Source organism: Simochromis diagramma, unplaced genomic scaffold (assembly GCF_900408965.1).
Source record: "Simochromis diagramma unplaced genomic scaffold, fSimDia1.1 OVJJ01000557.1, whole genome shotgun sequence".
NCBI classification, from domain to species: Eukaryota; Metazoa; Chordata; class Actinopteri; order Cichliformes; family Cichlidae; genus Simochromis; species Simochromis diagramma.
Window position 1 is genome coordinate 2,588,659 of NW_024387156.1, and position 16,033 is coordinate 2,604,691.

At 39.1% G+C, this 16,033-nt stretch overlaps 2 protein-coding genes and 1 pseudogene across 8 annotated transcripts; 2 read left to right on the plus strand and 1 right to left on the minus strand.

Annotated features, from left to right (window-relative positions):
• Positions 1 to 1,132: 1,132 nt before the first annotated feature.
• dohh (deoxyhypusine hydroxylase/monooxygenase) lies at positions 1,133 to 8,083 on the plus strand. Of its 7 annotated transcripts, XM_040048489.1 has the most exons (7): positions 1,153 to 1,282; positions 1,791 to 1,900; positions 2,460 to 2,627; positions 3,686 to 3,762; positions 6,288 to 6,543; positions 6,799 to 7,147; positions 7,323 to 8,083. In XM_040048489.1, the coding sequence occupies exons 2-6, from the start codon at positions 1,795 to 1,797 to the stop codon at positions 7,107 to 7,109; spliced, it is 918 nt and encodes a 305-aa protein (XP_039904423.1). In that variant the 5' UTR covers positions 1,153 to 1,282; positions 1,791 to 1,794; the 3' UTR covers positions 7,110 to 7,147; positions 7,323 to 8,083. The 7 variants fall into 7 exon arrangements, with proteins under 7 accessions (XP_039904420.1, XP_039904419.1, XP_039904423.1 ...); XM_040048486.1 differs by having other exon boundaries at positions 1,133 to 1,251; positions 6,799 to 8,079; XM_040048485.1 differs by having other exon boundaries at positions 1,144 to 1,251; positions 1,794 to 1,900; positions 6,799 to 8,079.
• An 871-nt stretch (positions 8,084 to 8,954) lies between these two features.
• On the plus strand, positions 8,955 to 15,293 carry rsph4a (radial spoke head component 4A). Its single transcript, XM_040048482.1, has 7 exons — positions 8,955 to 9,257; positions 11,033 to 11,255; positions 13,151 to 13,420; positions 13,917 to 14,366; positions 14,508 to 14,652; positions 14,824 to 14,941; positions 15,039 to 15,293. Exons 1-7 carry the CDS (start codon positions 9,172 to 9,174, stop codon positions 15,265 to 15,267), a joined length of 1,521 nt encoding a protein of 506 aa, XP_039904416.1. The 5' UTR covers positions 8,955 to 9,171; the 3' UTR covers positions 15,268 to 15,293.
• Positions 11,480 to 12,206, minus strand: LOC120744241 (annotated as a pseudogene).
• Positions 15,294 to 16,033: the final 740 nt, after the last annotated feature.

Consider the following 16,033-nt stretch of genomic DNA (forward strand, 5'->3'; position numbering starts at 1 on the left):
ACCCACTTGGCAGTGCAGAGCTATCTTTTTGTTTGTTTGTTGTATGATCAGGAGCAAGAACCTACATATACATATTTTGAGCTTGGCAACACAGTGTTTAGCACTATTGTGTCACAGCAAAAAGGTCCTGGGTTTACATCCACAATCTGGCTATAGCCTTTCTGTGTGGAGCTTGCATATTCTCCTCTGGTTCTCCAGCTTCCCCCCACAGTCCAAAGACATGCAGTTAGACAGATTACATTAATTGATGATTTTAAGAAGAATTAAAATGGTATTTACCCAGAATAATAATTAGATTAACAATATCAGAAATTTTGTTGTTCAACCCACTCATAAAAGAAACAATAAGTAAGTATGGAAATGTTGACTATTTCCAGATAGAGTCAACTGTAAATGTCTGACCAAAATAAACTCACATGAGGACAATTTAAAATAGAGATGATCACCAGTTTCACATTCAGAAGTACAAAAAAATTACATGAGTCAACCTCAATTTCAAATCGCTTAAATAGGAAATCTAGGAGTGGTATTCAAATGTTCCTTTCAACAACAGATCATTTTATTATTATGATATACTTTATACTTTATTAAAGTATTTAAATCAAGATTGCAGATTGCTAAAATCTGACATATCATAACATTTACAATCAGACCAGATGCGTTTGAGAAAAATTAATTTTGTTCCTTTAGAGATCATAAGTTCTTTTACAAAAAAAAATGAAAACAACAACAACAAAGGCATATTATCAGCAAACTGACTAATTATAAATTTACTCTATTTTATTTAAATTCCTTGACTATCAGGTGAAACTTCCAAGGAAAATAGCCCCCAATAACCCCCTCTAGAACACTGAGGTGAATAAGTACTCGTTTTTACTTGAAGGACATAACCTCACAGTAGTAATAACCGTACAACTGTCTGTAAATTGTGCTACACTTGTACAGCATGAGCTTCTTTTTTACTTTATCTGTCCGACTAAAGAAAAAAGTTACACACACAACATTATTAGATTTTTTTTTTCTATTGCTACCTCCATTCCAAATATTGTAAAGGTGTGTGGTTTATGTTCTTAAATAGCCCTGTTTTTTTTGTTTTTGGAGCGACATTTGAGTCTACACTCCATACCAGCTGGTGGCGGCAAAACACAATTTCGTAGTTTTCCAACCACCTGCAAAAATAACAAAAAAGAAGAAGGACACAACCACTTCCTGCGACTGTCCGTGGATTGTGCTGTGGGGACCGTGACGGAGGTGTGTGAAACACTGTACATACTGAAGCTTGGTATGTTTAGACAATGTTTACACTGAGCACCGTTGTGTGGTGGAGTTAGTGAATACCGTGTGAGGTAGTTGTGAAAGAGTTCAGCCAATGATAGGCGATGGTTTATTTGTGGAAGCCGGTGTGCTCAGCGCGTGCTCCCGACTCAGGCGCGAGACACCGGAATGTAGTGAAGTGACAGCGGTGTTCACCAGGAAGGAGAGAAGCGTGAAAAAGATCAATAATACATCATGTAAAGTACAGAGCTAGCTGCGGGCCGTGGACAGAAACGACATCTAAATACTATATCCTCCGCAGCTGGTTTTAATATTGGCCTGGACTCGAGGTATTTAGTCAAAATCCTCATATGTCTCGGTTATAGTCTATATAACCGTTTTGTTTTCACCTAGCAGTTTTAGATTTTTAGCATAAATAAGATAAATAAGACTTGAATATTAGTGAGACAAAAAAGCTTTCACATTGCTCTAAGTTTACAGGTCCAAGAGTCATAAGTGTGTTGCTCTCTTTCCAGCAGCATGGCTACTGTCGAGAACGTTGCATCAATAGGACAGGATCTGGTGGACCCGAGACAGGACCTGACCAAGCGGTTCAGAGCTTTATTTACCCTGAGGAACCTGGGAGGTAAAACACCAGGACCACAGAGTTTTTTATTTTCAAAAACTGGATAAATGACAAAAGCACTCAGCTAAGTAACAAAATAGCAGCAATCCGTGTGCCCAGTACTCAAGATTTGCAGTAGTATTTAGGACTCCAACATTGGTTTGTAGGGGTGGGACTCACCCCACACATTCAGTTTCTTCTTTTTTCTTTTTTTTTCAAATGTAGTTGTGGTTGTTTCTCTGTCCTTTCAGTATATTTTAGTAGCCCCTATGTTTTCCAACAAAACTCGCATGAAAAAAGTAATCTTTAAATCCCTAAACTTTGCAATAACGTCTTGCTCTCAGACTTGCAGCCTCCAGTCTTTTCCTCGTCGTCTGGTTGGCTTAATCACAGAAAGCAGCACTGTACTGTTTGAAAGACAAGACATTCAGTTTTTTCTTTTTCTCTGAGAGATCTTTTTTTAAATGTAAACTGAAATCACAGCACAGCTGTTGCATATTGTAGCAATATATTTGCTGTGACTGAATGCCTGTAGTGATTTTTGGGTGAACTAATTCAGGGTGTCATCTGTGTGTGTCAGGTGCTGAAGCTATAGAATGGATCAGCAAAGCCTTCGCTGATGAATCAGCCCTGCTGAAGCATGAGTTGGCTTACTGCCTGGGACAGATGCAGGACAAACGGGCCATTCCTACTTTGACTGCTGTTCTCAAAGATAAACAGCAGGAGCCAATGGTTAGGCATGAAGCAGGTAAGCATGCTTGATGAGGTTGAGGAGTCTGTGTACTACCAACACAAGTATTTTGACAGAGTATGTTTTATGTAAGCTCTGTGCTCTGCACAGATGGTGGGTGTCCAAGTGTTCATTTGTTGCTGCACTAAGTACAGAAGTTCCCAGTTAATCTGCTTTTTGTATTTACAACACGCGCAATACAGACGCACATGCACTGTGTAAAATACCTAGAGTAGCAGAAAAGTAGAAAATGAGCTACTCTCTTGTGTCATCAATTTTTTTTCTTAACAGTAATTTAGGTAAGGTGGTATAATTAAACAATTAAATAATATAATTTAGTTGCTCCTTCACAAATCTTATCTTTGCTAAGTACTTTGTGACAAAAAGCAGTATAATCAGCTGCTTGTCAATTGAGTCTGAAGCTTTGCCATTTTGGGCTGGTTACAACGTTGTTGTTTTTTTTGTGCTGCAGCCTTGTGGAGATGGAGTAATGACATGTAGACCAGTTTCATGTACTGCAGGTTCTGGTTTGAGAGATGCAATCCTCTCCCTAGCTTGCTATGGTCTCTAGAGCACCACAAGGACCATTTATGCAGACAGTGGAGCTGGAATTCCATCCACTGGAGTACACAATCATGGCATCTGAATGATATCAAGGACTGCCAAAACAATAAATTCTAAAATGAGTAGCCAAATATACTGCCTTACAAAGACCACATTAAAATGCTTTAGTGGTCTTTGTAAGGAGCACTAGGTGCCTTGTGAAAAGGCCACATTTTGGCAGAATTGTCCCTAAAGAAGGTCACGTTGAACTGAAAGAAACTGAGAATGTGCATTTGGCATGAGGGACTGTTAGTGAGCTAATATTTAACCACTCTCTTTCTGCTAAACATAAGTTTGTGTAGAAAAGTATAAGTTTGCATACATGTGTATGCAAACTCACAATACTTTCCTGGCGCAAGCACGATGGATGCTTTTCAGAAAATATTTTGAGACTCGCAGGATGCAAAAACAAATGAAAGCTGGAAACAGCGGTGCAGTTTTGAAGTCTCACTGCTATCCCTGTGTACTTGTAGGGGAAGCTCTGGGGGCAATTGGTGATTCTGTGGTTTTGAACCTACTGAAAGAGTACAGTCAGGATCCTGTCATTGAGGTAAGAGCATATCACAAAACTTGCCTGCAACTTTCAACTTGATTTCCATTTTACCTGCTACAGAACAGACCTACAATTTAGGCTTGGACTAATTTAACAGGATATTAATTAATTTTGAAGGTAACTGAAAAACATGATTGACTGTTGTATTTGAATTGACTGGTTGTTGTCATGCCTTTATTGTCACATCACCTCCTAACGGCCATCTTTCAGGCTGCTCTTGATGTTTCCTGCTGCCTTTTAAAGTTTTTTCCTAAAACCTTTTACTAAGTTTATTAAATCTTTGGTGGTACAGAAACTATGCCCTCTACTTTGACATCTTCAACTCTATAGTGTCACCACTGCATTCCAATCCATCCCTGAAGCGTGGTTTTCCTTGCTAGCCTTTTTAAAATATTATCATTATTATTATTATTATTATTATTATTATTTATTTTTTTAGCCTGTTTATTAACTGCTTGCTGCTCTTAGACTATGCGTGTGTGGACATTGTCTGCTGGTATACTAAGTGTTACAAGATGATATCCAAGACTCCGTCTTGTAAGTTGGGGATCAGCGCTTGTCTTGTTGGGTACTGCTGCTGCCACTGCCACCTCTATTTCTGCTGCTGTTACTGCCCCTACTGCTGCATCTGATTGATGACATGCTACTGTGCCCCCTAACTGCTCACCATCTGCCACCACCTTGAGCGTCCTTTTAATTCTGGTGCTTGTTGTTGGTCGCTCTATGGTCTGACACATGGCGGTGCCCACATGAAGGACATTAAGACCACAAAGTCTCTGCAATAGTTGTCTGTCTTGGCACTAATGACTTAATATATTGTCAGAGAACCTCAAGCAAGGCTTTATACACCTCGTGGGCAGCCACTGGAAAGCAATCTGTCACCTCTGACTTGCTGTCGTACCCCCTTTTATTTAGTAATGTAAAGTTCAGCTGTTTAGAGTTCAATGGCACATCTGGTTTAAGAGCTAATGCATTAATAAAGACATTCCCTTTGTGTACTACAACCTGTCATTCCTCAACTGCTTTGAACTTTTTCAAGCGAAATTGCCTTCACCGAAACCACTGTGATTCACATAATCTGTCCACAGGCATTGAACTAACCCTTCACTCTTGTGGTCTTTACAGCATAAATCCTGTTCACTCCCACTCTATTACAGAGACAGCTGTTTTCGTACCATTGCTACTAGGCAAAATTTACAACAATACCAGTGTGATACCCATGTCTGTTTACCCATTTTCAAGGTCAACCACCCCCACTTTACCATTTCCTCGGATTGTAAGGCACAGATGGGAACAATCCCATCGATCATCTTTGCACATGCAAGCTTACTAAAATTATTGCTCTCTGCTTCAATTATTGCCAGTTTTTCCAGTAGAACTTTATCTAATTAATCATATATACTTAACAATATTGTCACCTGTATCAATCATTTCCTGTATCGGTGAAACTTTCCTTAAAATGTGGGACTGTGGAACTTTGTCCACCCAATACTTAAATTCCCAGAGGTGCTCAAGCCGTGTTGGAGTTATAGCAGTAGTTTACAAGGGTAACTAAAACTGTGTTCCATTTACTCCTGGTTTATTTCAGTCCTTCAAATTGCTAACATTCAACATTCAGTGTGAATTTTCTGGTCTACTGGTTTTTACTCTTGGTGTATCTATAAACTCCCTGCAGCTGTCTGATCAATTCAATTCAAAACCCCAGCAATCATATCACCCCCTATGAGAAAGCGCTTTGGCAACAGTGGGAAGGAAAAACTTTCTTGTGGTGGCCGCAGCACAATGTGCCAGGTTTTGTCACAACGAAAGTCAGTGTGAGATATGGTGAGCATAATGGCCACATTAAGGCACAACCCCCACTAGGGTTTAAATACCTGGGACTCTCCACCATTTGATTTGGTGAGTTCTAAGTGAGTGGTAACAAAATCTTGCTAATTTTCAGAGGGTATACATACCATGTTACGGTCATAAAAACTGAATGTGAGCAGAGCAGCAGTTTGAAATTGACTGGTTAAAATACAGTCATAATGGTCCTCATATACTCATCATCTCATGTTGTTTCTTTGTTTGTCAGAAACATTAAATATGTAAGTCAGAGGAACTTTAAGAGATGCTAAGCAGAGACAAAGTAAATATGACTTCAACTTTTGGAAGAATTCAAGTCTGATATGTCATTTAGCATGCTTCATACAACTGTGCTTTATTTAGCACAGTCACACACTTGACAGTTAACTCACACCTATGATCTCATAGGGGGCAATTTTTTTGCCTGGACTGAACCACTGACTCTCCCAGTATATAATCTCATTTGCCTCAGTATTCCAGTGTTTTAACTTCATAATTGGACATATTTTTATTTATAAACAAATGCCATTTATTATTTTTTTGAGGTTTACATTTGGTGATAATTTCAGTTACTCTTGATACTTGAAACCACAACTAAAATTGCAGCTTGCACTCTCAATTATTAACACTCAGTTGATACAGAAAATGACATAAAAGTTGACATTCAATCTATACAGGTTGCAGAGACATGTCAACTGGCTGTTCGACGGCTAGAATGGCTTCAGAGTGGAGGAGAGAAAACGTTGCAGGACGGACACGCAGATAAAAACCCCTACTGCTCTGTAGACCCAGCCCCTCCAGCAGCAAGGAAGAGCGTGCCAGAGCTGCGCTCCGCACTGCTGGATGAAAGCCTGCCACTCTTTGACCGCTACCGTGCCATGTTCGCCCTGCGTAACCTTGGCACTGAGGAGGCTGTGTTGGCACTAGGAGACGGTAAGGTCCAACTTTATGGTAAACAATTATGTGAACATTTATTTCACTCAGCAGTCATCGTTAATCTGATAATACTACATGCAAACCATGGTTCTAGAACACTCAAGGAACTTGAAGATGTCGTTACTGAGCACCTAATAAAATATATGCATATATGAAAGTCAGTAACTGTAAATCCTTGTGAAGTATAAAAATAAGTATGTAGAACTACTCAGATGGAAATTAATATGTGCATCCGATTCTGTTTGCCTCCAGGCCTGCAATGCTCCAGTGCTCTGTTCCGTCATGAGATTGGCTATGTTCTGGGGCAGATGCAGCATCCAGCAGCAGTCCCAGCCCTCCGTGCAGCTTTGGAGCGTTCCAACGAGAACCCCATGGTCCGGCACGAGGCAGCAGAGGCTCTAGGCTCAATTGGCAAAGACGAGTGTCTGGCCGTGCTGCAGTGTTACCGTGAAGACCAAGAGCGTGTTGTCAAGGAGAGCTGTGAGGTTGCACTTGACATGCTGGAGTATGAAAACAGTGGACAGTTCCAGTATGCAGATGGATTGGTCAGGTTACAGGGTTAATTATTTAGGTCAGTACTGAGGTCACCTTGTGTTTAAAGGTAATTAAACACAATTTGTTGCTAACAGTAATATTTTCTGTACTTCAATATAGCTAAGTTGAAAACCAAATATATTTTAAAAAAATAAATAAAGGGTGGAACATGGATAATATAGGGTCATCCACCCTAATAGCCTGTGCCTTTGACCAGCTGCTGCTCTTGCCCCATCATTCAGCTGCTCCTTCAAATCATCCCCAAGTACAAATATGGAGGAGAAGCTGCCCAGCCAACAGCAACATTGGGAGACGTGCACAGAAGCAATGGAGTGAGTAACGAAGGACTGCTATAACAACCAGCCAGCCTCTGTTGTATGGCACCAGAAACAGACTGGTGATCAGGAGATGAATGAGTGTGGTTTGTTGGGTCCTAAATTTTAAAGCCAAAGTAATCAACTCTATCCAGCTTGCATATTGAGTTTTTTTTTATGTCCAACTAAAAATCGGCCCACTCAAAAAGATCATCTGGAAAAGAGCAGAGTTCGTTTATTGAATGGAGTCATATAAACGATAAAATGGACTGTCACAACCAACAGAACAGCAGGACAACACAAAGCAGTGCAACCCCAGGCTATAGAGCCTTCCACATATTCACGTGCAAAAGACAAAACAACACAGAAGAGAAGGCAAAACAAGAAAATGGGGCAGAAAAGCGTGGCAAAGAGAGAGCGAACGTTCCTGAACCCTCTATTTTATTGAGTAAGGACCCTCTGCTCAATCTGAATTCATCCTGCATTGTGGTTCTACAGTTTGATGCAAACTTCTCATTTTAAACTGTCTGCTACAAGCATTCGTGGTGTGACGTAGACCTTGATTTGTCGTGCTTCTCTTGGTACTTTGCTCCTAAATTACCATGGAGCACAGCTTGCAGTTTAAATGTAAATTTTTTGTTATTTACAGTCAACTGTATAAAATTAAAATGATCTTACATACTAATGTCTCTCCTGAGTTTCACGAAGACCTTCTTCCCTCAAGTCCTACAACTCAAATTCTCATAACTGCTTGTGGTTTTGCACATCAGATAATTAAAGCTTTATTTGTAAGCATCAGTAAGTAAGCAATAAAGTGCAGACTTCATGCCAAATAAAGAATCCTTATTATCACGCCTGTCAGCGTAGTCCAGAGTAGGCCTATTAAGACATGGATGAGTGAGTTTGGTGTGTAAGAACTTCACCTGCACAGAGTCCCGATTTCAACCCAATAGAACATCCCTGGGATGAATAAGAGCAGAGACTGCAAGCCAGGCATTTCTCACAAAGCCCTTTGGTGCTGCAGGTGAACACTATCCAGGTACAAAAGGACAAATGTGAGTTGTTGGCAACTTGTACCACTGTTGCTGAATTTTGGAAAGTGATTTATGTCTAGGTGTAGATTTGTGTTGATGTTTAATTAATGGAAATTCCCTGCATCCTTAAAACTACAGAATCCAATTTGTCCAAATTGTAGAGATTTAAAGTGGATTATATAGACTAGGTATATTAGAATAGACCACATACTTGCAGTAAAACAGCCATTTAGGCTTTAAAAAATAAAAATACAACTCCCATTATATTATCTATTTTTATGTATAAAATATTTTATCTATAACATGTTTATATAATGTTTTATATTCAGTCGGGAACATTTGTTTTTGATTGTTAGTTAAATATTTTAAAATGTACGTATTGATCTTTCAGTGGTTTTTAAAAAAAATCTTTTTAATAATTCTTAGTAATTAAACAATAATAACAAGAAGTATGATGTCTTGTATTCATCATGACGGTATAGTTTTAATTTTCCAAACACATCCTGGTATCGGATAGCAAAGGAAAGCAGTGGTGTCGCACATCACTAACCGCCAGGGTGCATCCGCGAGCCTAGCAACCAGAGCCCTCTGTTAGCGAGCGCCACCGTTACAGTAACTATAGCAACCCTTGGAGTCTGTATACGGCGGTACATTGAGAAAGCGGTAAGACGAAATTTTGGAAGTCTTTTCCACGCTTGTATAAACCGTTACTCTGTCCATACCTCAGACGTAGTTGACGAACGATGGACGGAAAAGAGGAGAGAGTGCAGTCAGCTGCCGCGTTCAAGTCTTATATGTTGAAAAACAGCACGAAGAGCAACCTGAACCTGTAAGTTACCTTTTTATAGTACTAGTTAGTATCTGATGCTCTCATGACCTACTTGTCTGTTTGTTAATTTATTTCAATCATGTAAACAATGTGCACAAGTTCATTTAGAAAAGAAAAAAAAAAAGCTATACAAAATAAAGCCAATACATTTCAACATTGCTTCACCGGTTCTGATTCAGTTACATATCGAAAGCAGTGGGAAGAAGTGCACACTTATTTAATCCCACCCATTCGCAATACGTTATCGGTCAATATTTAATCAGCTTCCTTGCTGATGTAATCTAAGTTAGAATAATGAACACATTTATAATATAATATGATATTTACACCACATCGTATCATTATGTTTTGTGATTCCATAGCTTTGCCTCCACACTACAAGACCAGTACCTCCATTTTTGAAAAGTTAGCTGTACAATGCAATAAGCATGAATAAACTTTCCTAAACAGAGACATTCACTGAATTTCAACATTCTCCCTTTCTTTATAACTCCTTTGCTTAATTCGATGTTATTTGATCTGTGATCCAAATGTAACTAATAACATATATGCAAAAATGTTTGAAACATGTTAAAGCTGTATTGGCACCAGGGCATTATCGGGCTATGGATAAGATTTTGTAATGATATCCATAGCTGTATAACCCCTAAATCTAGTTCATTCTGATTTCACTGAGTTTCGTTCCCTTCCGTGTCCTGTTTGACTTGGTCTCTGTGGATCCTCCCCAGCAATTCCCTATGTGTAGCATGTTATGTCTGGTTGCGAATGTCAAGTTTTTGTCTCTGTCTTGTCTCCATGTCTCTCTCCCTCTTTTCCTGTCATTCTCTCTCTTGCTCTCTCTCTGTCTTCACTTTCTTTGTGTTTGTCTTCCTAGTCTTGTCTCTGTGTCGCCTCCCTGCATTCCCTTTATTTAGTCAGTCTTGTCTCTGTTTGTTTCCCTTGTCTTCCTGTGTCTGGCCTCTGTCTGTTTGCTGTTTTATTTTGATAGTCTCTAGTGTTATGTGTATCATGTTCAGTGTCGCTTTCCTTGTCTCTACAGCAAAGAACATTACTAATAAATACTGGTTATAAAGAACCTTAAGCACACTTTTATCATTTGATTTGTAATGCCATTATACAATAACGTTCTGCATTCTTCAGTTTCTCCTCCCCTTTCATAAAGGATGGTCCAGTATGCTATGCAGAGGATGCAAGCATTAAAGCACTGAAGCTTCTTTCCTTAGTATTTGAAGAATACTATTATGTCCTCCATGCAGATTATTCTCTCTCCCTAATTACTTACTGTGTGTATATATTGTCTCAGTTTTCCGTCATCTGATGATCTCTGATGATCCCTCGGGATAAAACCCCTATAGATGGTGGTCTGATTAGTAGATGTACGCTCACGGCATCCTGAGCCACAACCACTGGAACTGGTGACTGTGACTTATTTAGTGACACAAGAGCTTCTTTTTCACTCTAATTAAATTCTGGCTAAATTTTTGCATGTTAACTAGTATTGTGCTGCCCATGTGAGTTGCCAGGGGAAATGCACCTTTAGAGGTGAGAACTTCAAAACTGTTGCAAGACCAAATTTTGCAGCATTTAAAGATGCAGTAAAAAGAAAAGGCAGTTTAGATGAAATAATACAGCAATACAACAGAATAGTCTCATGAAAAACCTTTGAAAAAATGTCTTGTGGAACCATATGGTATCTGTGTATTAATATGTGTGCTAATATGTACAACTAAGATTTATAGGTTGATATGTACCAAACTGTGTAACTGATGTTCTAGTTATGACCACCTCACTCGCTTGCTGACGAAGTTGATGGATGAGCAGCCACAAAATGCAGTGGATGTGATAGAGGATATAAGCAGTGATGTAAAACGGGGTTTGTTAGAAGAGATGCAGAGCACTCTGCAAGATCTTCCAGAGACTACAGCTGATGTGGAGCTGGCTGAGCAACAGCGCCTGCTCTTTACTCGGCCAAAAGATGTGGATCACGAGGAGGAACTGGTATTGACCACACACACCTACACTGTTTGTTCTACAACTTTTATATACAGCAATCTGTCCCTTTGTTAAATGCTAAGGTGATGGATATGAGGTTAGGTTGTGGATCAGTTCAATTCAGTTTTATTTCTATAGTGTCAAATCACAACAACAGTTGCCTCAAGGTGTTTTATATTGTAAGGTAGATCCTACACCAATACAGAGAAAAAAGAGAAAACCCCAACAATCATATGACCTCCTATGAGTAAGTGCCTTGGCGACAGTGAGAAGAAAAATCTCAGTTTTAACAGGAAGAAACCTTGAGCAGAAACAGGCTCAGGAAGGGATGGCCATCTGTCATGACTGGTTTTGGATGAGGTGAGGAAGACGGAATCAAAGACATGCGGTGGAATAGAGCCAGAGATTATTAATAACTAATAATTCACTGCGATTGAACTTCACCAGGGAAGTGTGTTTGTCTTGCTCCGTTTCAGGTTTTTTCCTCACCATCAGAAGTTCTTGGTACAGGTTGGACTGTAGAAAACATGAATAACTGTCACTTTTCATCAGCTTTAAGATGTGGTGCTATCCTATGCTTCTTCATAGCTGTGATGTCCAGGGTCATTCAGGTTTTGACTGGTGCATTTGTAGCTGTGGGAGTACAGGTTGATAGAGCTGGGCACTCCATCTGCCCAGATGTCCTGCGGCCTCTGTGCAACTTCCTGTTGAGGCCTCTTCTTTAACCCCTGTACAACCAGCCAGCGCCTGAGCTTTTCTGGGCTAAACTCAGATTCTAGAAACTTGTCCTGCTGGATCTTTTAAGGCCTCCTCTAGGGAGAAGCCCCACTTCACCCTTTCTTACTGAGCTCCTTACTAGCCTCCAAATCCCAGAAAGTAGAGTCATCACTGGTCTAGGGGTTGGATGGTTCTGTTGATGTCAAATGGGTGATACTCCAAGTACTGGTCAGTGTATGACAGAAGACAGAGGAAAGAAGAGAACGAGGCATTAGTTTGTCATATTTTTAGAGACAACAGTGACATGCTGACCATTAGAGATTGTTAATGAAAATATTAATATTGAGCTACATCGTTTTCTGCAGTAAATCCTCAGGTTGTATGAAGGTGAGAAAAAAATACATACCATAGCCTCTTCTCTCTATAGCGGCAATATCCTTCCAACCCTGCAATGCATAAAGTTCATTATATGTAGTTATAACTTTTTAATTGACATTTTGCAATACATGAGAATTTGAACCATATACATAAAAATAAAAAACATAAAAAAAATGCAGATACTTCATTCACTAGTTTTTGATGCTTCAATGAGCTCTTTAGAATGATGTTCTTTTCCAAATGTTTGTAAAGGCAGCCTGCTTCATTAGGTGATTGATTTTATACACCTCTGTCAATGGGATTGAAGAATGTGGATTTTAACTTATACGCTGTTTTTGTGTACAGATTTCCAGCTCTTATGGTGAAAATGAGGATTTATTGCCATTAAACCTAAAAATTAATCAGTAAAGTGTCATCCTTCATTGGAGGAAAGGAGTTGCTACGAGTTGTTTTAAACTAAAGTGCTAATCCTAGTGCTAATCAAGGTGGTTAAAACTGTAGAGTGAACATCATCAGACTCCTTCCTAGTGTTTCTATGCAGGATATTGACTTTGTGGACAGTAATAGGTCATAATAATAGTTTTTTTGTATGTGTATGGGCTTTGTGGAGCACGGAGTTTCTGCCTGTAGTATTTTACTTAACACATTTGTAAGATATTTTGTTCTCCAGCTGAATTTAATCCAATGAATCTTATATTATATCTTTAATAACTCTTTTAATTTCTTGGGAACTTTATGTTTGTATTACTTGTTCAGTATATAAAACTGAATTTGTATTGTGTAACACAGCTTATTGGTCTTTTTAGGTGGAAACACCTCTTCCTAATGTGAGTGAGTTGAGCTTCTACCTGGAGCAGGCTGGAGTGGGTTTGGGCAGAGAGGAGATGCAGAGAATTTTTCTTGCTCTCAAGCAGCTTGTTGAGTCACAGCTGCTGTTGCAATGCCGACTATGGGGCAAAATTTTGGGAACAGAGAACAGCTATATTGTTGCTGAAGCTGTTGTTGAAGGGGACGACCATAGCATCGATGAACCAGCTGAAGAAGAGGAGCGAGAGGTTGATACTCAGGAGAATGAGGTGAGGAAGTAAAAAGTGTGGTATTGAAAATGAATTAGATATGCTTGTAATAAAGAGTAGTAAAAAAAACACATTCCTACTTTTTACACTGATGTTACACTCCTCTGCCTTTGCATGTCATCTGCTCCATTGCAACGTAAACTTCATTTACTTTTGATACCAGGTACTTCTCTACTTTGTTTTCCACAACAAAGTACCTCCTCAGTATTGGGGAGCTCTATCATGATAACAGTACTAGACAACAGTGAATCATATTAACACAGTACTCTGTGTTAATATGATATACAATATATACTATATACTGTAATATCACAAACAATACAATGATAAAAAATGGTACAATCAAAAAAAAATACAAAAACAGTTGTAAAAATGAAATTATGGAGCTGAGGAAAAGGGTAGGATCTACTCCCCCACCCTATTATTTCACAAAGTATTGAAGTAAAATTAATTGGTGAATTTATTTAATTTAGTCCAAATGTGCTTTTGCTTTCAGATAGATCAACTTCCTCAGTCGACCTATAAACCCCCATCAGTTGTGCCAAAGGAAGCCACAGGAACAGGTGCTAATAAGTTTGTTTACTATGTGTGCAATGAGCCTGGTCTTCCTTGGGTAAAGTTACCTTCCGTCAGTCCTGCACAGATCACTGCTGCTCGACAGATCCGCAAAATTTTCACTGGGAAGCTGGACCCCCCAATTGTGAGCTACCCACCTTTTCCTGGGAATGAAGCTAACTATTTACGAGCACAGATTGCCCGAATCTCTGCTGGCACACAAGTAAGCCCTCAGGGCTTCTACCAGGTTCTAGAGGAAGAAGGTGATGAGGAAGATGAAGTATCCCAGAGCAACTATGAACCAAATCCAGACTTTGAGGGTATTCCAGCTGCTGAAATGGCTGAGTCTTTGTCTAACTGGGTGCATCATGTTCAACACATCTTGCTGCAGGTACGGGTCTGATCAGAGAAGGTTCGTGGGCATTCTTTCACCTATTGAGTGTGTCTGGATTTGTCCATCCATCTTCTTCAGGGTCGCAGTGATGCTGGAGCCTCTATTGCCTTTAAATAATGTGTAAAAAAATGATTTTAGGGTCGCTGTACATGGGTGAACTTGGCAGTAAAACCAGGAGAGGAATCTAATGAGGAGGGAGAAGCTGATGAGAAGGAAGAAGAGCCTGATGAGCCAGAGCCAGAGGTTGGACCCCCTATGTTTACACCTATCTCCCAAGATGCAGGTCAGTCTTTGACTTTGGACACTTTTCAGGCAAACCAGTAGTTTAGTTTCTCACACTGATGAGAAGGTCATAATGTTGCCCAAAATTTCATTCAGCATACATGTATGAGTGTGTGTATGTATATATTTATTTATTTATTTATTTATTTATATTGAGTCTGTTTTTTCTCAGAAATGTTCAACACTCCTCCCTGGAGCCTTAGTTTGTCCTCCACACTAACATCTCAGCATGCAGTAGCAGTGCTGCGTTCTAACCTCTGGCCAGGCGCATATGCGTATGCCTGTGGAAAGTAAGTGAGAAAATCAGAGTGCCTTTGTTTGTACATATGATATCATATTGTCCTGAAGGTGTAATTACAAAGTACCATGTGCTGTCTCTTAATACAGGAAGTTTGACAACATATATATTGGATGGGGTTTAAAGTATACTGGAGCAGGGTATACCCCACCTGTCCTCCCACTGCCACAGAAAGAATATCCTAGTGTACCCGAAATCACAGAGGCCTTGGACCCATCATTGGAGGAGGAACAGACCCTGAAAGAGGCTTTAGAGGAGCAACAGGCTGTCCGAGAGGAAATGGAGGCGACAGAAGAGGAGGAAGAAGAGGATGACTGAGTAAAAAGTTGACATTAAATTAAAAAGAAAAAAGATATGCAAGCCAGTGTCAAATAAATTAGTTTACTTGTGGACCTTTAATGTAGTTTAGGAGAATGCATTTTAATATTTAGAGGGCAGATGCAAAATGAGATGTTGTGGAAAAATTCACTGACTCTTTAATAAATTGAATAAATGGTATTATTTTTGATTTGATTTCTTATTTCATATTTCAAAATGAATTATTGAGCCATTAATAAATACTTGAAATCAAAAATAGATTTCACAAAAAAAAACTCTCAATGAAAGCCTTGTTTAAAAAAACATTTTTGAATTCTAAATTAAAAAACAGATTTTGAAAATCTTTTTAAATATACAATTTAAAAGAGCACTATGAGTAAATGGATTCAAAAATCAAAGATTAACGGAGAGCTGAACCTCTGAGTGTGCGCCTGTCGACTCAGACCAGTGCTTGTGTCCAGTCATAAGAGGAGTAATAAATAAAAACAAGGTGCTGTTTGGTCTGCGTAGCATAATAAACTGGGTAACTTTAGCCTGATTACAGTACTTTATTTGAATATTTTTTGCTTATTTTTCAAAGGAAATACCCATGTGATTTCTGCTATAATTTACTTTGTTGTTTTAGATTAGATGTTGATTAAAATATATACCAACATTTTATTGTATTTTTATTATATGATAAAAATTATGAACATACAGCACATATTTACACTATGTCCAGCTGGCTGTGCATTGTGCTTCTGGCATGCCAGAGTGTCTCTTATTT

Bases quoted from the DNA above. Each gene is read 5' to 3' on its own strand.
- rsph4a (XM_040048482.1), top strand. From the start codon at position 9,172: ATGGACGGAAAAGAGGAGAGAGTGCAGTCAGCTGCCGCGTTCAAGTCT. The intron at 11,256-13,150 runs GTATTGACCACA...TGGTCTTTTTAG, and splicing joins TGGATCACGAGGAGGAACTG to GTGGAAACACCTCTTCCTAA. The intron at 13,421-13,916 runs GTGAGGAAGTAA...TTTTGCTTTCAG, and splicing joins TTGATACTCAGGAGAATGAG to ATAGATCAACTTCCTCAGTC.
- dohh (XM_040048486.1), top strand. From the start codon at position 1,795: ATGGCTACTGTCGAGAACGTTGCATCAATAGGACAGGATCTGGTGGAC. The intron at 2,628-3,685 runs GTAAGCATGCTT...GTGTACTTGTAG, and splicing joins AATGGTTAGGCATGAAGCAG to GGGAAGCTCTGGGGGCAATT. The intron at 6,544-6,798 runs GTAAGGTCCAAC...GTTTGCCTCCAG, and splicing joins TGTGTTGGCACTAGGAGACG to GCCTGCAATGCTCCAGTGCT.